Source organism: Chiloscyllium punctatum, chromosome 25, assembly GCF_047496795.1.
Source record: "Chiloscyllium punctatum isolate Juve2018m chromosome 25, sChiPun1.3, whole genome shotgun sequence".
In the NCBI taxonomy this organism is placed as follows: domain Eukaryota; kingdom Metazoa; phylum Chordata; class Chondrichthyes; order Orectolobiformes; family Hemiscylliidae; genus Chiloscyllium; species Chiloscyllium punctatum.
This window is the reverse complement of record NC_092763.1, coordinates 23,453,970-23,475,897: the sequence shown is the minus strand read 5'-3', so window position 1 is coordinate 23,475,897 and position 21,928 is coordinate 23,453,970. Positions and strand designations below refer to the sequence as shown.

The 21,928-nt window shown below is 49.0% G+C and overlaps 1 protein-coding gene across 3 annotated transcripts in view; it reads left to right on the top strand.

The window, feature by feature from the left end:
* Nucleotides 1–21,928, top strand: part of LOC140495751 (diacylglycerol kinase eta) — a 214,596-nt gene that overhangs the window by 147,627 nt on the left and 45,041 nt on the right. For all 3 annotated transcript variants that reach the window (XM_072594818.1, XM_072594819.1, XM_072594817.1), the window contains exons 7-12: nt 569–694; nt 7,382–7,484; nt 11,548–11,710; nt 13,323–13,431; nt 17,141–17,280; nt 21,426–21,501. In XM_072594818.1, coding sequence (XP_072450919.1) covers nt 569–694; nt 7,382–7,484; nt 11,548–11,710; nt 13,323–13,431; nt 17,141–17,280; nt 21,426–21,501 — 717 coding nt within the window. The remainder of the gene's footprint in view (nt 1–568; nt 695–7,381; nt 7,485–11,547; nt 11,711–13,322; nt 13,432–17,140; nt 17,281–21,425; nt 21,502–21,928) is intronic.

The following is a 21,928-nucleotide window of genomic DNA, read 5'->3' as shown; positions in this document are numbered from 1 at the left end:
GAGTTAACACCCAATGGTTGCTCACTTGCCCTGCCCCTCCCAACTCTGACATGACCATACAAGCTAACGAGTTATTGTTCCTGAGGTGGGATCAATATCTCAGCTGGAGGCTGAACCTGTCAAGGATCAGGAGACAAACTCCGCTTAGAATGTAGAAACGTCCAGGTGACATGGGACTTCAAAAACAGAAAATGTTAAGGACGGTATGCACCTGGGACTGAGGTTTCACCAGCACCAATTACAATGGGACACTTAGATCTGAAAGTTTGGCACTAGCATGGGGAGTGGAGAGTCTGAAGCATTGGGCTCCACTAGAATTGCTTCTAAACCCTGTCTTGTGCTTCCATTACAAGCCTGGTGATATTTCTGTCACTTATTATTTACAATTGCTCACTAACATAATGGGGTGTGGGCGTGCCTGATGGTTTGATTGATTGTTGGTGCATATTAAGATGCGTTAACATTGCATTAATGTATACACAGTAGGCATTGGTGGGTTTGGAGACCATGTAGGTGCCAGATACAGCATTGTGATGGTGAACTCACCTCCAGCTCTGCTCTGTTGCAGGTTGCCATGCCTCACCAGTGGCTGGAGGGGAACCTGCCCGTCAGTGCCCGATGTGCTGTCTGTGATAAAACCTGTGGCAGTGTCCGGAGACTGCAGGACTGGAGGTGCCTGTGGTGCAAAGCAATTGTAAGAGTTTCCTCGGGATATTGAAAATACCCGCTCAATCAATCACGGAGGGCGCGGTTACACAGGATCTTTTAAAACCGAAAAGGAGATAGCAATGTATAATCTTGGGCAGGGGTTGAATTTTCTCCCAATATTGTCCCTCATGGGGGCATCCAGTCAAGGGGATGGTCAGAATCTGCGAGGGGTTGTTCAGCCAATCCCAAACTGCTTCTCTCCTCAATGAGCCTATCAGCAGCAACCGGGGCAGAACGACCGTATGATTGGGTAAACAATGAGAAGGGCATTGGTGACTGGGAGCTGGTCAGCAGGGAGCTAGAGCTGGAGGGTTCTGGCCAAAGGAAGGGGATTGGGTAAGGATCATGAAGTACAGTTGATTTGCCCTGGAGTGGAGGCAGAATGCCTGAACATTGTGAGTTGCTTCCAGGGAGGGGCAGGGGCAATCCCACACAGTGTGATTTGCCCCAGGGAGGGGGGTACCACACAGTGTGATTTGCCCCAGGGAGGGGGGGTACCACACAGTGTGATTTACCCCAGGGAGGGGGGGGGGGGTACCATACAGTGTGATTTGTCCCAGGGGAGGGGGCTCACACAGTGAGATTTGTCCCAGGGGAGGGGGGGTACCACACAGTGTGATTTTCCCCAGGGGAGGGGGGGTACCACACAGTGTGATTTTCCCCAGGGAGGGGGGTACCACAGTGTGACTTTCCCAAGGGGAGGGGGGTACAAGAGAGTGTGATTTTCCCCAGGGGAGGGGGGGTACCACACAGTGTGATTTGCCCCAGGGAGGGGGATACCACACAGTGTGACTTTCCCAAGGGGAGGGGGGTACAAGAGAGTGTGATTTTCCCCAGGGGAGGGGGGGGGTACCACACAGTGTGATTTGCCCCAGGGAGGGGGATACCACACAGTGTGACTTTCCCAAAGGGAGGGGGGTACAAGAGAGTGTGATTTTCCCCAGGGGAGGGGGGGGTACCACACAGTGTGATTTGCCCCAGGGAGGGGGATACCACACAGTGTGACTTTCCCAAGGGGAGGGGGGCACAAGAGAGTGTGATTTGCCCCAGGGAGGGGGTGTACCACACAATGTGATTTGCCCCAGGGGAGGGGGGGGGGGGGGAGTATCACAGTGTGATTTGCCCCAGGGGAGGGGGGTTCACAGTGTGATTTTCCTCCGGGAAGTGGGGTACCACACAGTATGAATTTGACCCAGGGGAGGGGGGGTTACCACACAGTGTGATTTGTCCCAGGGATGACTCCCTGTAGTGGGATAGATTTCTTTTCCCTGGGCAGTAAATAACGATGGGTAAGTTAGAGTCAGAACAGAACAAAGTTGCCCATGTAAAAATGAAAATCTTCACTCAGGGCATCCCTAATGAAGTCAAGTAATGTGCCGCAAGCTCCCATGAACTATAATGAGATAAGGAGCACACAGGCTGTTTTTAATCATGTTAATGGGAGGATCAGTGTTGGGCCTGGGTACTGTGGTGGTGATGGTGATGCAGGGACTCTAGTTTCTGGAGTTTGACTTCGACCCACCTGTTTTGACTCAGAAATGACCAATCAAATGATCAGTTATGGGTTCCGTTTGATTTTGCTTCCAATTGTATGAAGAGGAGTTTAATCAGAGGCCTCTCTTCTGGACCCACCATTCACCCGTCCTGATGTTCCCCTCTCTCTCTCTCTCTCTATATTGCCTGTGTGATGCACTGTGTGGTACAGATTATCCACTAAATTGCCAGCACAGCTATCAGCTCGATGCACTCACTTGTTTCTGTGAAAAGTGAGTCAGCAAATTGGGAGCATTGATTTGAAATGGGACAGCTGCTATGTGACTCAGAAAAGAAATGGTTTAATTGTAACTCTGACTGGGTTGAATACATAATCTGTGCTGCGATAGCAGGTCTCAGTCTGTGCAACAGTAGGAGTGCTATAATTATGTGAATATGGTAGCACTGTGGTTATGTCACTGAACTAATCACCCTCAAGCCTGGGCTAATGGTCCGGAAATGTGAGATCAAATCCCATCACAGCAGTCAGGGAATTTAATTCTGGTTAATTAATTCAATCTGGACTGAAAAGGCTGGTGTAATGGAGACCCAAAAATACAAGATTTTTCTAAGACCCAATTGCTTCACTCATAACCCCAGGGGGAATGAAAACTGTCGTTTTTGCCTGGTCTGACCGCGTCTCACTCTACATCCAACAATGCACTTGAACCTTGACTGTCCTCGGAAATCATGTGGTGAAGCAACTCAGTTGTATAAAGAGAGGCTGTAAATACAGGCCTTGCCAACCATAATCCACAAATAAGTTAAAACAAAATTGACTTTGTGATTCCAACATGAGAAAGACAAGTCAAGCAATACTCTCTCTTTTGGAAAATAATTCGGTGAGCCAGGCTGATAGTGAAAGTGTGGCACTGCAAGTGTTCAGTACGGGTTTACTGTGCTAACCAACTCAGGCTAGTTTGCAATACAGAGTGACGCCAACAGCTTGGCTTCAATTCCCGAACCAGCTGAGGTGACCTTGAAGGTCCCATCTTCTTGACCTCACCCTTGAGGTGTGATGACCCTCATGTTAAACCACCACTAACCATCTCTCGCTCTCTGTGTCACTCTACATTTCTCTCTAATACAAGAGCAGCGCTGTGGTTCTAGTGATGACTAGTGTTACTGCCTGTGCTGATTCTCCCTCTGCTCCTGATACTCCCTCTCCCCTGATTCCCAGTCTCCCTCTGTTCCTCATATCCCCCTCTCCCCCCGATTCCCAGTCTCCCTCTGCTCCTGATACCCCCTCTTCCAATTCCCAGTTTCCCTCTGCTCTTGATACCCCCTCCCCTTTTTCCTAGTCTCCCTCTGCTCCTGATACCCCCTCTCCCCCCCATTCCATTCTCCCTTTGCTCCTCATAACCCCTCTCCCCCATTCCTAGTCTCCCTCTGTTCCTGAAACCCTCTCTCCCCCATTCCCAGTCTCCCTTTGCTCCTCATACCCCCCTCTCCCCCAGTTCCCAGTCTCCCTCTGTTCCTCATACCCCCCTCTCTCCCCATTCCCAGTCTCCCTCTGCTCCTCATACCCCCTCCCCCATTCCCAGTTTTCCTCTGTTCCTGATGCCCCTCTCCCCCGATTCCCAGTCTCCCTCTGCTCCTGATACCCCCTCCCTTTTCCCAGTCTCCCTCTGTTCCTCAAACCCCCCCCGATTCCCAGTCTCTGTCTGTTCCTGATACCCCTCTCTCCACCAATTCCCAGTCTCCCTCTGCTCATGATACCTCGTCTTCCACTTTTCCCAGTCTCCATCTGTTCCTGATACCCCCTCCCCGATTCCCAGTCTTCCTCTGCTCCTCATACCCCCTCTCCCCCAGTTCCCAGTCTCCTTTTGCTCCTGATAACCCCTCTTCCCCGATTCCCAGTCTCCCTCTGCTCCTCATACCCCCCCTCTCCCCCCATTCCCAGTTTCCCTCTGCTCCTGATACCCCCTCCCACAATTCCTGGTCACCCTCTACTCCTCATACCCCCCTCCCATGATTCCCAGTCTCCCTCTGCTCATGATTTTCAGATCCCTGTTCCCAATCTCCCTGTCCTCCCCATCTCCCCGCAAATTCCAATCCCTGAATTATTTTTCTACCTCTACCTTACTTCCTTATTCCCTTAATCCTAATTCCTCAATTTCCTTCCCACCCCATCCTTCAATACCTCACCTGAAAACATTTCTGCTCACTTTGCAATGATTACCAATGCTGCAATGGCAGATTTAATCTCACCTGCTACCCTGGGGTAATTGGGCTCATTAGTTTTGCATATGTAGTCCACTCCTGCTTTCTTTCATGACCAGGACCTCTCTCGCCTCCTGGACTGAGGATTACTGATCCCTCTTCTACTTCACGTGAGAAATTAGACAGAGAGGGGGATCAGCATAAATGATACGTTTCTGATCATGCGAATCAGAACTCCGCCTTGACTGTCCAAGTTTGAACACATTCACGTCCAGCAAGAGTCAGTGTGGGTCGTGTTGGATTGACATCCCAAGTGAAGTCTTCCAAAGAATTGGTCTGCACAGTGTCATCTCATTCACTAATCAGAAACTAGTCTGCTTCGCTGTCATATCCATTTATCGCTGTCGTTTACCTCAATCCCGTTTTTTGACTTTCCATGACCAAACACTTTCCCACCCCACCCCCCCCACACACCCCCCCCACCCCCCCACACCCCCCCCAACCCCCCCCACACCCCCCCCCACACCCCCCCCCCCACACACCCCCCCCCCCCCACCCCCCCACCCCCCCCACCCTTGTCCAGCAAGCATCTGAGCGATCACAGTTGTATCTATCCCAGAATCCACAGCCTTCTGGAAGAGTTCCAGATTTCCCTGTGTGTGAGAAGTGCTTCCGGATTTTGTCATTTCGGACAATTAATCCATGAAGGGGTTAACTGATGTCACCAGGTAGGCACTGCCCCATCAGGATATAAAGTACTGTTTGTAGGAGGAGCTAACCAAACTGTTGTTGTAAAGGCTATATTCCATGAAACTAAATTGCAGATGCTCTTGTAGTGAAGTGGTGGTCGTTCCTCCCTCTGACTTAAAGGCTTGAGTTCTCCTCCCACCTGCCTGCACAGGTGTGTCGTGAAGTGTCTGAACATGTTGATTTAAAAATATGATAAAGTGAAATAGCAATATGTACTTGCTCTTAAATAATAAGAGTACTTCTTACTTAAAGAGCTCTTAACTCTAGGCTGAGCTCTCACAAGAAGCTATCGTGTAACTCAGATGCAAGAGGTATTACCCAGTATAACCCTATTCTGCTCAACAAGAGTGAGGCTGCCCTGTTACTGAAGTTTTCTGTGTGGGCTTCCTTCCCCATTTGATATCAGTAACTGAGGCTAATGTTTTGAAAAGGGGAAGGATTGGTGGCAGTAAATCGATTGAAAGCATCTTAAATGAAACCAGAGGCTGCAAAGAGATTCCTCAGTAGCCTGTTTCTAATTCTGTCCCATGTTCTGTACTCACCATTTAGAGGAACTCATTCCTATCTGTCAAAACCTATTACTTTATTTAAAAAAGGACATGACCTTGTTCTTCTATGTTGGTGGAAATGCCAGCCAAATCAAAATAATTTATCCATATAATTTAACCATAGATGCTCTAATATAATTCTCATGAATCTACATTGTACACCTTCAAGGGTAAACTGTGCATTCTGACATGTGATACCCAGAATGTTGGATTATCTTATTGCTACTATCACCTTCAGGGTCAAGAGACACGGTTAGGGAGATGGCAGTAGCTGATGCTTCCGCCCCGCATACCCCCCACCTCCCTTACAACCCGGTTAGGCTGACACTGGGGAAGAGCCATCTGATAGCAGTTGCCAAAAATAATTTCCTATGGGCCTGGCATTCACTCAAGTGAGCATTCAAGAAGCATTGTGTCATACAGAAGCTTAGCCAATTCAATCAGTAAATTAGCAATGAAATCATCACCTTGTCTCCGGAAATCCTCTCACTGACCTCACCACGAAGGTGTGGGGCTCAGCACATTCTCTCCGCTGAGTAAGGAACTCATGAAATGCAGTCATATTGAATGGAACTCAAGGTCATAATTCAACACCCTTCTATTGTGGAAGGGGTGTAGGCTATTTGGAAACTGTATAACAAATGCAAATGCAGTCAGATTAAGCACAACAGTGAACAGTTGGTAAAGCTTCTTCACCACTTCCCCTATTAAACACTGCCAGGTCAGGGACAGCACAGGATGGGACATAGAGTAAAGCTCCTCAACACTGTTCCCATCAAACACTTTCTGGACAGGTACAGCATGGGGTTAGACACAGTACAGCTTCCTCTACCCCTGTAAAGTGGATGTGAAGTTCCTTCTATGCTGTCCCCATCTGGTACTCCTCAGATATGCGGTTAACTCTTAATTATCCATGTGTATATGATGGTGACTTAGCAATTTTGATGCATGCCCACTATTTGTATCGTGGGGCTGGGTTCAGGGATAAACAAGAAGGTGCACCCTTCTGCTCTGCATGCCCCCTTCCCACTTGAAAACCCACCCAACAGGGGCACTTAGTAACCAGTCCCTTGTGTCAGCTGATGAAGACATTTTAGAATGTTGAGCAAGCATGTGGTTCATGTTTATAATCATCCTTGAATTGACTGCTATTTATGGAGTGATTTTTTTGAAGGCTTCAGAAGTCAATCGAGATGGTGATATCTGTAATGCTCCATTCTTGCTTCATGGAGTTGTATGGAATTTGACAGCACACAGCCCCACTGTTGCTGTTTCTGTTCCACACGAGAGTCCTGTGTCACTTCATCTCATCTGATCAACACATCCTTCTATTCCTTTCTATCACATTTCCTATCAATCCCCACATCATTTATTCAAATGGAATAGAGAGAAAAACAGATTCCTTTAAACTCATTTCCACTCTCAAGATCAAGCTTTGGATCATTTTAATCTTCTTTAAGTATAAATAAGATCTTTCATAATCAGACCCTCTTCCTGATGCGCTGTGAACACAGATAGTAGTCTCATAAGCCTGCAAGGAATTTTGTTTATGTGAGGCTGGGTGCGGAGAGTGACAATCTGCTGTTGTCATCTTTGTGACCCAGGCCTTCTCCTGTTCTGATTTTTACTGGAAATCTGTATGGGGAGCTTTGTTTGAGCACGTGTGCCCTGTTTTTCAGGTCCACAATATATGCAAGGAGCAGTTAGACAGGAAATGCCCGCTGGGCCAGTGCAAGCTGTCTGTCATTCCTCCAACAGCCCTGAACAGCATCGACCCAGACGGTGAGTAACTGAAAAGGCAGAAGTCCCGCAGTAACTGAGTATTGTCATCCCACCCTCTTCAATCCATCAAACCAATGGAGGGGAACAGCAATTGGTTCAATGCCAGCAGAAGAGCTTTGTGCAGAATACACATGGACATAGACATTACACACAGAGCCCCCCTGCCCCACACACACACATGCACACACAAACACAGAGACGCACAGACAGACACGCACAGAGACATACAGACACACAGAAACACACAGACAGACAGACACACACAGACAGACAGATACAGGCACACACACATACACAGACACATATACAGGCAAACAGACACACACACAGACAGGCAGACAATCCAAAGATGTGCAATTTAGATGTTTTGGCTGTGCTAAATTGCCCATAGTGTTCAGGGATGAGTGGGTTAGGTGCATTGATCAAGGGTAAGTGCACAGTATTAGGGTAGGGGAATGGTCTGGGTGTGTGACTCGTCGGAGGGTCAGCGTGGGCTTGCCGGGCCAAATGGCCTGTTTCCACACTGTAGGAATTCTATTCTATTCTAGACAGATAGACAGACACGCACACAGACACAGACACCCAGACAGACACTCGCGCACGCACACACGCAGAGTGATAGGCTCAAATACATAGGCATTCGCAAACACTAATCAGCAGACACGTTCACACACAGACCCAGGCAAAATGATACAAACAAATGCCCATATGTACATAGGTGCTCCCAGAAATGCACTTAAATACACACAGACAAACATAGAATGATATAATCACGCAAAATTGTAAGCACCCACATGCAGTGTAAGTGCATGTTGATTGGAGGGAGGGAGACACATGGATTTGCTTAAAGACTTAAGTGTTATAAGGGATCCGTATGGTGAGACTGTCTCTTTGAAAGGAGTTGTGATGCTGAGGTTCCCTTCTTAAATGGTATCCTGGGAAGGAGACTCTTTTTATGATGTAAACTTTCCTGTTTTATGATCCTTTTATTTTTGCACAGAGCAAGTGTTGTTTTATGTCAGCACACAGCGACACCCAGCTCTGATTACAAATTGCTTTCTAAATCTCAACTTCTCACTCTGGGTTAGGCAGGGAATCTCCACTTTGGTACCGTGAGTGTTCACAAATTGGTTTTTAAAAATGACTTCTGACTCAGCCATGCAGCAATGAGCTATCAAGTCTGATGGTTGCTATGGAAACATGTTTCAACGTAGTGAAGATATAAATGACACAATATAGTGAGATTAAACATGACTGGAGCATTACACATAATGCTCCCATCTCGGCCATTTAGTCAACTCATGTCTGATCTTGCTTGCCTATTTTAAATATGTTAAAGGAGCAATTCCAGTCAGGATTGTTTCCCCAGCACATGCAGGGGGTCGTGGAAGAAGTCAGTTCATACCACATTGTCCAGGAGCTTTATCTCACAGAAGATAGGGAATGGCGAGACTTTTGGGAAGTGTCAGTCTGATCACTGCTGTGAAGTTAGCGAGAGGCTGAACAGCACTCACCTATACCTCCTGGTTCACTGTAAGCTTTTTGTACATGGTTTCATTTTGAATTAACACAGCAGTGAACGGACTGAATGTTGTTATTGAACTGCTGAATGGACCTCTCTAATTTCAAACCTAATGTTGATCTTGCCTTACACACCTCCTGTGCAGCCATAACCTTGTGTGCTTCACTCTGTCTAAGCACCATGCTTGCAGTGATCTGCCTGTACGGCTCACAAAACAAAGCTTTTCATTGTACTTAGGTACGTGTGACAACAATAAATCAAAATCAACTCAGTCCCAGGCAGAGGCTGGGTTAGTGCTGAGAATATAGGTCCATTGTTAGAGGTCACTGCGCACTGCTCAGGAATAACTGCCATTGGATAATCCCTGCAAAAATATCAGTGCAACTTGCGTTTAGCCTAAAGGATACATATGATCCCCTGTGTGTGTGACTATCGTTCCCAGAAGGAAGAACCAGTAAAAGTGTTGAGTGACACTTACTTGAAAAAGAGCTCAGTTATGGCCAGTACATCTATACCCAAGTATGACTTATTTTCCCCTCTGGGATCGTGTGTTAGTTTGTGGCCGTGTGTGTGTGAATATTGCCCTGTGGGTTGTGAAGGAGTCATTAAGGAAAGTTCATCTTGTTTTATGGATTGGAATTGAGAAGAACCATGAGTAAATGTACAGACCTTGTGAGTTGCATTTACTTTATTGATACCTGTAAAATCAGGGTAATAGAGTCATACAGCATAGAAACAGACCATACGATACAACCAGTCCATGTCGACCATAATCCCAAACTAAACTAGTCCCAGTTGGCCCATATCCCTCCATATCTTTCCTAATCATGTACTTATCCAGATGTCTTTTAAACATTGTATCTGTTTTGGATTTAGGTTTGCTCACTGAGCCGAAAGGTTCATTTCCAGACATTTTGTTACCTTATTAGGTAACATATTCAGTGGACCTCACGCGAAGCAATGCTGAAAATTCCTGTTTTATATTTATATGTTTGGGTTTCTTTGGGTTGGTGATGTCATTTCCTGTGGTGATGTTACAACCTCAAACTGAGCTACAAATTGTAACTGTACACGCATCCACCACTTTTTCTAGAAGTTCACACCATACACGAACCACTCTCTGTGTAATAAAATTGCCCCTTTGTGTCCTTTTTAAATCTTCCTTATCTCACCTTAAAAGTACACGTGACAATCAATTCAATTCAATTCAAGTACACTCCCTAGTTTTGAAATCCCCATCATAGGGAAAAGACACTTGTCATTCCTCTTGTCTATGCGCTTCATGATTTTATAAACCTCTATAAGGACATCCCTCAGGTTTCTATGCTCCAGTGAAAATATTTCTGGCCTAGCCAGCCTCTCCTTATAATTCAAACCCTCCATTCCTGGCGACTTCCTGGTCAATCTCTTCTGAATCATCTCGAGCTTAATAATATCCTTTCTATAACTGGGTGGCCAGAACTGGACACAGTGCTCTAGGAGAGGCCTCACCAATGTGCAGCATAACCTTAACATAACGTCCCAACTCCGATACTCAAACGTTTGAGCAATGATGTCAAAAGGTGTGGCGCTGGAAAAGCACAGCAGGTCAGGCAGCATCCGAAGAGCAGGAGAGTCAATGTTTTGGGCATAAGCCCTTCATCAGGAACACCTTCATTAGGGTCTTATGCTCGAAACATCGACTCTCCTGCTCTTCGGATGCTGCCTGACTGGCTGTGCTTTTCCAGCGCCACACTTTTCGACTCTGATCTCCGGCATCTGCTGTCCTCCCTTTCTCCTAGGTCTGAGCAATGAAGGCAAGCGTGCTAAATGCCTTCTCATTATTCAATGGGTGTTCCTGCATGGATGAATGAGGCAGCTGTCTGCATAAGGAATTGTCAGGAGGTTGGAAGGGCTGAGACACTAAAGGAAGTGAAGCCTGACAGTGCTGTTCAAGCCCAAATCTTTTTGAATCTCTTCTACATTGTTTTCAAGAAGGGACAGTGTGGGTGATGTGGGGGAATGAGGTCTGGCCTTGGAGGGAAGTACTTGAGAGGGGCTTCTGCCTTAAAGCTGGCTCAGCCCAAACTGATGGAGCATCAAGGTCATCAATTCCCACGCGCTTATTGACATCTCCCCTCCCAAGGATTGGGGCGTATTGCAACGCCTCAGCACATAGGCCCAGGAAATCAGAGCTTGGAGCTGCTGTGGGGTACTGTCACAGGTAACGCCCTCTTTACATAATGGGGTGGAGAGGATGACCTCCCAAATATCCTCATTATCTGTCAGATTCCGGTCCTGGGGACCATCCCCTGGAAGTCTGACCCTACCCAGAGCAAAGGAAGAGTAGAAAATATGAATGTCTCATCGTGGATATCTGAAAATGAAAGCAGATTCATTTCCAATTAAGATTGGGTTTCTCTACTTTTCCCCTCTGGTGATGTACCTGGGAATTTCCCGATCCGCCTATCTTATTGCCGTTGTGCATACAGTGTCCTTTCTTTAATCTCTCAGTTGGAGTAACATTGCTGAGCCTTGTGTTCTGTCCTTGTCTTTGTTCAGGGTTCTGGAAGGCCACTTGCTCCTCATCCTGCAGCAGTCCCCTCCTGGTTCTGGTGAATTCCAAAAGTGGTGATAACCAGGGAGTGAAGTTCCTCAGGAAGTTCAAACAGTTGCTGAACCCAGCGCAGGTATTCGACCTGATGATTGGTGGGCCCCACCTCGGGTAAGTCCAGCTACCATCTGTGCACCGGCTGTCTCATGGCTTATCATTGTTAAACATTCCTCAGCACTTCCACTTAACATTTCACTTTGTTCAGTGCAGTTTCATATCAGCTACTTAACACTAGTATCAGCAACTGTGACGCAAACGAAAAGTTCAGCTTTTTCTTTGGTGCTGTATATTGAAGGAGGAATCTTAGCCAAGGCAGGAAGAGAGATATCTGTCCTTTGTTAACTGGAATCTTTTAACTCAATTGAAAGATGACACCTCTGACAGTGCATCATTCCCTCAGTGCTGACCCTCTGACAGTGCGTCATTCCCTCAGCGCTGACCCTCTGACAGTGCGTCATTCCCTCAGCGCTGACCCTCTGACAGTGCGTCATTCCCTCAGCGCTGACCCTCTGACAGTGCGTCATTCCCTCAGCGCTGACCCTCTGACAGTGCGGCACTACCTCAGCACTGACCCTCTGACAGTGTCCACTCCCTCAGCACTGACCCTCTGAGAGTGCATCATTCCCTCAGCGCTGACCCTCTGACAGTGCGTCATTCCCTCAGCGCTGACTCTCTGACAGTGCATCATTCCCTCAGCACTGACCCTCTGACAGTGCATCATTCCCTCAGTATTGACCCTCTGACAGTCCATCTTTCCCTCAGTATTGACCCTCTGACAGTCCATCATTCCCTCAGTATTGACCCTCTGACAGTCCATCATTCCCTCAGCACTGACCCTCTGACAGTGCATCACTCCCTCAGCACTGACCCTCTGACAGTGCATCACTCCCTCAGCACTGACCCTCTGACAGTGCATCACTCCCTCAGCACTGACCCTCTGACAGTCCATCATTCCCTCAGCACTGACCCTCTGACAGTGCATCATTCCCTCAGCACTGACCCTCTGACCGTGCAGCACTCTTTCTGTACTGACTCTGACTGCACGCTCCCTCGGTACTAACTGCCTGACATTGCAGCATTCCCTAAATACTGCCCCTCTGATAGTGCAGCATTTCTTCTGTACTGACCTTCTGACTGCACATTACTTCCTCAGTGTGGAGCCCTCCTCACTGAGTGTTTCTTCTTCATTATAAGCCCCTTAGATAGTCCAACATTGCAGCCCTTGTTTAGTACAGATCCTCAGAGTGTGCAGCACCCCTTTACGCTTGCCCCCCAACAGTCCAGGACTCCGTCAGTACAGCTCCTGAAATAGTCCCGTACTGAGATTATGCTGCACTATCTACCTGTAGACACATGTCTTCAAGGTCTAATACTGTGCTGGTGCGGCAACTCTATCATTACTTCCAATGGAGCTGTTTGGCCAAGATAGCAGAGTGAATTTGCTGATGGGATGACTGAACCTGGTTTTCAGTTATGCAAAGACAAATGCAAATCTTTCCAAACTCTTTGCGAAGATTGGCATGGGGTTTACTTGAAGCTATTCCTATTTAATGCTGGAGTTTCATCAGCAATTCCTGCTGCATTCTGTGCACATTTCAAACGCAGTACAAGAGCCACCGTATGGGTGAAGGAGGGAGGTTACTACAACACTCAGGGCGTGTGATTATTGTCGTTTCCTTGCCTGATCTGGAGTGGAGCTGTAACTGTGTTTGTTCCCTGGCAGCCTCCGTCTGTTCCAGAAGTTCTCCACATTCCGAATTCTGGCCTGCGGAGGAGATGGGAGCGTGGGCTGGGTCTTGTCTGAAATCGATAAGATGGGTTTACACAAACAGGTCAGTGAGTGATACCGGCTTCGGTGTGTTTTATATACTTAATCCGGAGAGTTGGTTTACTTTTAATTAACTCTTATGATTCGTGTTTAGTTGATGTAATACTGAGCAGAGACGGATAAAGGTGGGACTGAGACAGACAGACAGATTGACAGGTGAGAATGGGACTGAGACAGACAGGGGAGAGTGGGTCTGAGACAGACAGGGGAGAGTGGGTCTGAGACAGACAGGGGAGAGTGGGTCTGAGACAGACAGGGGAGAGTGGGTCTGAGACAGACAGGGGAGGGTGGGACTGAGACAGACATGGGAGGGTGGGACTGAGACAGACAGGGGAGAGTGGGACTGAGACAGACAGGAGAAGGTGGGACTGAGACAGACAGGGGAGAGTAGGACTGAGACAGACAGGGGAGAGTGGGACTGAGACAGACAGGGGAGAGTGGGACTGAGACAGACAGGCAGGGGAGAGTGGGACTGAGATAGACAGGGGAGAGTGGGACTGAGATAGATAGGGGAGGGTGGGACTGACATAGACAGGAGAGGGTGGGACTGAGACAGACAGACAGGGGAGAGTGGGACTGATATAGACAGGGGAGAGTTCGTGTGAGACAGATAGACAGACAGATCGACAGGCAAGGGTCGTACTGAGATAGACAGGGGAGAGTGGGAGTGAGATAGACAGACAGGGGAGAGTGGGACTGAGATTGACAGGTGAGAGTGGGAGTGGGAAAGGCAGGAGAGGGTGGAACTGAGACAGACAGGAGAGGGTGGGACTGAAACAGACAGACAGGGGAGAGTGGGACTGAGACAGACACGGGAGAGTGGGACTGAGACAGACAGGAGAAGGTGGGACTGAGACAGACACGGGAGGGTGGAACTGAGACAGACAGGAGAGGGTGGGACTGAGACAGACAGGGGAGAGTGGGACTGAGACAGACAGACAGGGGAGAGTGGGACTGAGACAGACAGGGGAGAGTGGGACTGAGACAGACAGACAGGGGAGAGTGGGACTGAGACAGACAGGGGAGAGTGGGACTGAGACAGACAGGGGAGAGTGGGACGGAGACAGACAGGAGAAGGTGGGACTGAGACAGACAGGGGAGAGTGGGACTGAGACAGACAGGGGAGAGTGGGACTGAGACAGACAGGGGAGAGTGGGACTGAGACAGACAGGGGAGAGTGGGACTGAGACAGACAGGGGAGAGTGGGACTGAGACAGACAGGGGAGAGTGGGACTGAGACAGACAGGAGAAGGTGGGACTGAGACAGACAGGGGAGAGTGGGACTGAGACAGACAGGGGAGAGTGGGACTGAGACAGACAGGGGAGAGTGGGACTGAGACAGACAGGGGAGAGTGGGACTGAGACAGACAGGAGAGAGTGGGACTGAGACAGACAGGGGAGAGTGGGTCTGAGACAGACAGGGGAGAGTGGGTCTGAGACAGACAGGGGAGAGTGGGTCTGAGACAGACAGGGGAGAGTGGGTCTGAGACAGACAGGGGAGAGTGGGTCTGAGACAGACAGGGGAGAGTGGGTCTGAGACAGACAGGGGAGAGTGGGACTGAGACAGACAGGGGAGGGTGGGACTGAGACAGACAGGGGAGAGTGGGACTGAGACAGACAGGGGAGAGTGGGACTGAGACAGACAGGGGAGAGTGGGACTGAGACAGACAGGGGAGAGTGGGACTGAGACAGACAGGGGAGAGTGGGACTGAGACAGACAGGGGAGAGTGGGACTGAGACAGACAGGGGAGAGTGGGACTGAGACAGACAGGGGAGAGTGGGACTGAGACAGACAGGGGAGAGTGGGACTGAGACAGACAGGGGAGAGTGGGACTGAGACAGACAGGGGAGGGTGGGACTGAGACAGACAGACAGGGGAGACTGGGACTGAGATAGACAGACAGGGGAGACTGGGACTGAGATAGACAGACAGGGGAGACTGGGACTGAGATAGACAGGGGAGAGTGGGACTGAGACAGACAGGAGAAGGTGGGACTGAGACAGACAGGAGAAGGTGGGACTGAGACAGACAGGAGAAGGTGGGACTGAGACAGACAGGAGAAGGTGGGACTGAGACAGACAGGAGAAGGTGGGACTGAGACAGACAGGAGAAGGTGGGACTGAGACAGACAGGAGAAGGTGGGACTGAGACAGACAGGAGAAGGTGGGACTGAGACAGACAGGAGAAGGTGGGACTGAGACAGACAGGAGAAGGTGGGACTGAGACAGACAGGAGAAGGTGGGACTGAGACAGACAGGAGAAGGTGGGACTGAGACAGACAGGAGAAGGTGGGACTGAGACAGACAGGAGAAGGTGGGACTGAGACAGACAGGAGAAGGTGGGACTGAGACAGACAGGAGAAGGTGGGACTGAGACAGACAGACTGGGAGGATGGGACTGAGACAGACAGACGGGGAGGATGGGACTGAGATAGACAGACGGGGAGGATGGGACTGAGATAGACAGACGGGGAGGATGGGACTGAGATAGACAGACGGGGAGGATGGGACTGAGATAGACAGACGGGGAGGATGGGACTGAGATTGACAGGGGAGAGTGGGACTGAGACAGACAGGAGAGAGTGGGACTGAAGTTGACAGACGGGGAGAGTGGGACTGAGACAGAAGACAGGGGAGAGTGGGACTGAGACAGAAGACAGGGGAGAGTGGGACTTAGATAGACAGACAGGGGAGAGTGGGACTGAGATAGACAGACAGGGGAGAGTGGGACTGAGATAGACAGACAGGGGAGAGTGGGATTGAGATAGACAGACCGGGGAGAGTGGGACTGAGATAGACAGGGGAGAGTGGGATTGAAGTTGACAGACGGGGAGAGTGGGACTGAGACAGAAGACAGGGGAGAGTGGGACTGAGATAGACAGACAGGGGAGAGTGGGACTGAGATAGACAGACAGGGGAGAGTGGGACTGAGATAGACAGACAGGGGAGAGTGGGATTGAGATAGACAGACAGGGGAGAGTGGGATTGAGATAGACACGAGAGAGTGGGACTGAAGTTGACAGACGGGGAGAGTGGGACTGAGACAGAAGACAGGGGAGAGTGGGACTGAGATAGACAGACGGGGGAGAGTGGGATTGAGATAGACAGACGGGGGAGAGTGGGATTGAGATAGACAGACAGGGGAGAATGGGACTGAGATAGATAGACAGGGGAGGGTGGGACTGAGATTGACAGACAAGGGTGAGACTGAGAGTTGGACAAGCAGTCAGACAGGAGAATATGAGACTGAGAGATGGACAGATTGATAGACAGGAGAGGGTGGGATTGAAAGATAGACAGAAGAGGGTGGGACAGAGACAGTCAGACAGACAAGAAACAGTGGGACTGAGACGAACTGACAGGAGAGGGTGGGATTGAGAGACAAACAGACAGTCAGGAGATGATGGGACTGAGACAGACAGGAGATGGTGGGACTCAGACAGATAGACAGAGAGGTGAGGGTGTGTCAGAGAGAGACAGACAAGGGCAGGACTTGGAGGCAGACTGTGATGGAGGCTGAGAGTGAGCAGACAGTGATGAACAGAAACAAGACCAGAAATTGTTGGAGAAACTCATCTGGTCTGGCAGCATCTGCGGAGTGAAAGCAGAATTAACATATCCGGTCCAGTGACCCTTCCTCAGAGCTGTCTGACAGATATCTGACTGTGAGCTAGTCTCGATTGCTGAAGTGTTTCACTCTCTCTCTTTGCCAGTGTAAGCTGGGCGTGCTGCCCCTGGGGACAGGCAATGACCTGGCGAGGGTACTCGGCTGGGGTGGACTATGTGACGACGATGCACAGCTTCCTCAGGTTGTGGCCAAACTGGAGCGTGCCACCACCAAGATGTTGGACAGGTAACGGGGAGGTGTGCTTGTATTGGTGTATCCCTGTCCCATGGCCATCCTCCCTAACAGGCAGCCTCCTTCCTTTAGAAATGATGCCACACAATACAAGAAAGAGGCTATTTGGCCTCTTGTGTTTGTGCCAGCTCTGAGTGAGCTATCGGTCCCCCTCATTCCTATTGCTCTATGCCCATAACCCCGAAAACATTTGTAAAAAGTATTTAACCACCTCCTAAATTGCTGGAGAGACTCAGCAAGTCTGGCAGCATCTGTGGAGAGAGCTAACATTTCGAGTTCAATGTGATTCTTCTCTGGAACTGAAGATTGACAGTCCTGAAGCACAATGCATCAGACTCAAAACATTCACTCAGTTTCTCTCTCCGCAGGTGCTGCCAGACCTGCTGAGCTTCTCCAGCAATTTGTGTGTTTGTTTCCGATTTCCTGCATCCGCACTTTTTTAGTTATCCAATTTCTGTTTGAAAGTTCGAATTGAATCTGCTATCATCAGTCTTTAAAGACATTGCATGCCAGACCCAAACCAATCACATTAGGATCATCCCTCCAGTTCTTTTGCTAATTGTCTTCAACATGGACCCTCCAGTTACTCCCTTTATTTAGTCTGTTAAAATTCCTTGCTTTTTAAACCCCTGTTATACACAATGTCTGAACTCTGTTTGAACTCCCACTCCCCTTTTCTACACCCTCACTGCAGAATCCCAGAGCGTCCTCAGTCAGTTCCTGTTCACCTCGTCCCACCCTTCCTCAGACACTCTGCTCATTTTGTAAACCCACACGTCAGCCATTCCTTCTTCAGATTCATTACCTCTTCTACCATCACCTGGGGTGTACTCTACATGACAAGGCTTCCCCAGAACACCTCAAAGAAAGAAGGTACAGGGTGAGAGCAAGGGCGAACATCCTGGCAATATTCTGAAGGGCTCACCTTGCAGTGTGATCAGGGCTGGGTGTAGGACTCCCTCTGCTGGTCCACACACTGCAGTCATCTACCATCAGGCCCAAGTAAACCAAATAGTATCTTTCCATGCACTGTGTATTACATACATTGAATGAAGGGTTTCACAATCAGAGTCCTTTATAATAAACAGATATCACTCATCAGTTCTCCCTATTACACAGAGAATCCCCCCATCACTGCCCCCCTATCACTGCCCCCATTACAGAGAGAATCCCCCCATCACTGCCCCCCTATCACTGCCCCCATTACAGAGAGAATCCCCCCATCACTGCCCCCCTATCACTGCCCCCATTACAGAGAGAATCCCCCCATCACTGCCCCCCTATCACTGCCCCCATTACAGAGAGAATCCCACCATAACTGTCCCTATTACACAGAGAATCCCCCCATCACTGCCCCCCTATCACTGCCCCCATTACAGAGAGAATCCCACCATAACTGTCCCTATTACACAGAGAATCCCCCCATTACTGCCCCCCTATCACTGCCCCCATTACAGAGAGAATCCCACCATCACTGTCCCTATTACACAGAGAATCCCCCCATCACTGCCCCCCTATCACTGCCCCCATTACAGAGAGAATCCCACCATCACTGTCCCTATTACACAGAGAATCCCCCCATCACTGTCCCTATTACACAGAAATCCCCCCCCCATCACTGTCCCTATTACAAAGAGAATTCCCCCATTATTGTCCTTATTACACAGAGATTCCCCCATCACTGTCCCCTATTACAGAGAGACTCCCCCATCACTGTTCCCTATTACAGAGACAACCCCCCCATTACTGTTCCCTATTACAGAGAGAACCTCCCCCATTACTGTCCCCTATTAGAGATTACCCCCATCAGTGTCCCCTATTACAGAGAGAATCCCCCCATTACTGTCCCCTATTGCAGAGAGACTCTTCCCCCCCCCCCCATTACTGTCCCCATTACAGAAAGACTCCCCCCCCCCCCATTACTGTTCCCTATTACAGAGAGAACCCCCCCATTACTGTTCCCTATTACAGAGAGAACCCCCCCCATTACTGTCCCCTATTAGAGATTACCCCCATCAGTGTCCCCTATTACAGAGAGAACCCCACCCATTACTGTTCCCTATTCAGAGAGACTCCCCCCATTACTGTCCCCTATTACTCAGAGATTCCCCCATCACTGTCCCCCAATACAGAGAGAATCCCCCCATCACTGCCCCTCAATACAGAGAGAATCCCCCCGTCACTGCCCCTTTACAGAGAGAACCCCCCCGTCACTATCCCTGTTTCACAGAGAATCCCCCCATCACTGCCCCCTATTAGAAAGAGAATCCACACATCACTGTCCCCATTACAGAGAGAATCCCCCATCACTGTCCCCTATTGCAGAAAGACTCCCCCAGCACTGTTCCCTATTACAGAGAGAATCCACCATTACTGTCCCCATTACAGAGAGAATCCCACCATCACTGTCCTTATTACACAGAGATTCCCCTATCACTGTCCCTATTACAAAGAGAATCCCCTCCATCACTGTCCCTATTACAAAGGGAATTCACCCATTACTGTCCTTATGACACAGAGAGTCCCCCATCACTGTTCCCTATTACAGAGAGAACCCCCCCATTACTGTTCCCTATTACAGAGAGAACCCCCCCCATTACTGTCACCTATTACAGAGATTACCCCCATCAATGTCCCCTATTACAGAGAGAATCCCCATATCACTGCCCCCATTACAGAGTGACTCCCCCCATTACTGTTCCCTAATACAGAGAGAGCCCCCCATTACTGTTCCCTATTACAAAGAGATTCGCCCCATCACTGTCCCCCAATACAGAGAGAATCCCCCCCATCACTGTCCCTGTTTCACCGAGAATCCCCCCATCACTTCACCTTTACAGAGAGAATCCGCTCATCACTGCCCCCCAATACAGAGAGAATTCCCCCATCATTGCCCCCAATACAGAGAGAATCCCCCCCATCACTGCCTCCTATTAGAAAGAGAATCCACACATCACTGTCCCCATTACAGAGAGAATCCCCCCATCATTGTCCCTGTTACAGAGAGAATCCCCCATCACTGTCACTATTAAGGAGAGACTCCCCCCCATCACTGCCCCCTCTGACAGAGAGAATCCCCCCATTACTGCTCCCTGTTACAGAGAGATCCCCCCCATCACTGTCCCTATTACAGAGAGTGTCCCCCCATCACTGCCCCCAATACAGAGACAATCCCCACATCACTGTCCCTATTACACAGAGAATCCCCCCCATCACTGTCCCTATTACAGAGAGAATCCCCCCATCACTGTCCCTATTACAGAGAGAGTCCCCCCATCACTGCCCCCAATACAGAGAGAATCCCCCCATCACTGCCTCTACTATAGAGAGAATTCCCCTATCACTGCCCCCTTTTACAGAGAGAATCCCCCATGACTGTTTCTATTACATTGAGAATCCCTCCATCAAAGTACATATTACAGAGACAATCCCACCATTACTGCTCCATATTTTAGAGAGAACACTGCTATCACTGCCCCCTATTACCGAGAGAACACCGCTATCACTGCCCCCTATTACCGAGAGAACACCGCTATCACTGTCCCCTATTACCGAGAGAACACCGCTATCACTGTCCCCTATTACCGAGAGAACACCGCTCTCACTGTCCCCTATTACAGAGAGAACACCGCTATCACTGTCCCCTATTACCGAGAGAACACCGCTCTCACTGTCCCCTATTACAGAGAGAACACCGCTATCACTGTCCCCTATTACCGAGAGAACACCGCTATCACTGCCCCCTATTACCGAGAGAACACCGCTATCACTGTCCCCTATTGCCGAGAGAACACCGCTATCACTGCCCCCTATTACCGAGAGAACACCGCTATCACTGCCCCCCATTACAGAGAGAACACCGCTATCACTGTCCCCTATTACAGAGAGTTTCACTTTTTGGAATACCCTTGATTGACCCTGTCTCACCTTCTGTGAAAGTGTAATGATGCTCCGCTTGTCATGCCTCTAGGAGCCTTCCCAGTTGAATGATGGGTGTTTGTTTAATTGGGGAATGGGGCTACTCATGTGGTAAATAGTTTTGAGACAGAGGACAGCACCTTCACCCCCGCAGCTCTGAGTAATGTGAGCCGAGGAGTGTCTGACTGTGATGACTGGCTTCTCTACTTTCTATCCCACAGGTGGAGCATCATGACTTACGAAGCAGCCACGAAACCACTTCCCATCATAACAGGAGATGAAGTTTACAATTCCCAGGTGCAGATATGAGATTCGCATGGGTCATAAACTATTGTTAACAGAGTCCAACATTTATCTGAGAAATGTATGGGGACAGAAAAAAGGCACAAGTTTTACATTTGTGTGTCCGGTATTATGCATTTCAGAAAATTATAGCTCCACAACACCCAACACACAGCCAATTAGGTTCCACAGAATTTCCAACATCAGGTTTTGACATCAAGGCACAGTATCATTGCATTCTCATTGGGTAGATAAGAGGAAGAGAGCCAGGGATTGTTCTTATTGTTCACTTCTTATTGTTAATGTCTCTACAAAACCTGTTGTACAGCTTGTCCCTACAGTCTCTGTTGTACAGTCAATACCATTGTACAGTTAGTATCTCAAACATCTCTCTATTGTGCAGAAAGTGTTTCCTACAATATCTGTTGTGAAATAAGTGCCT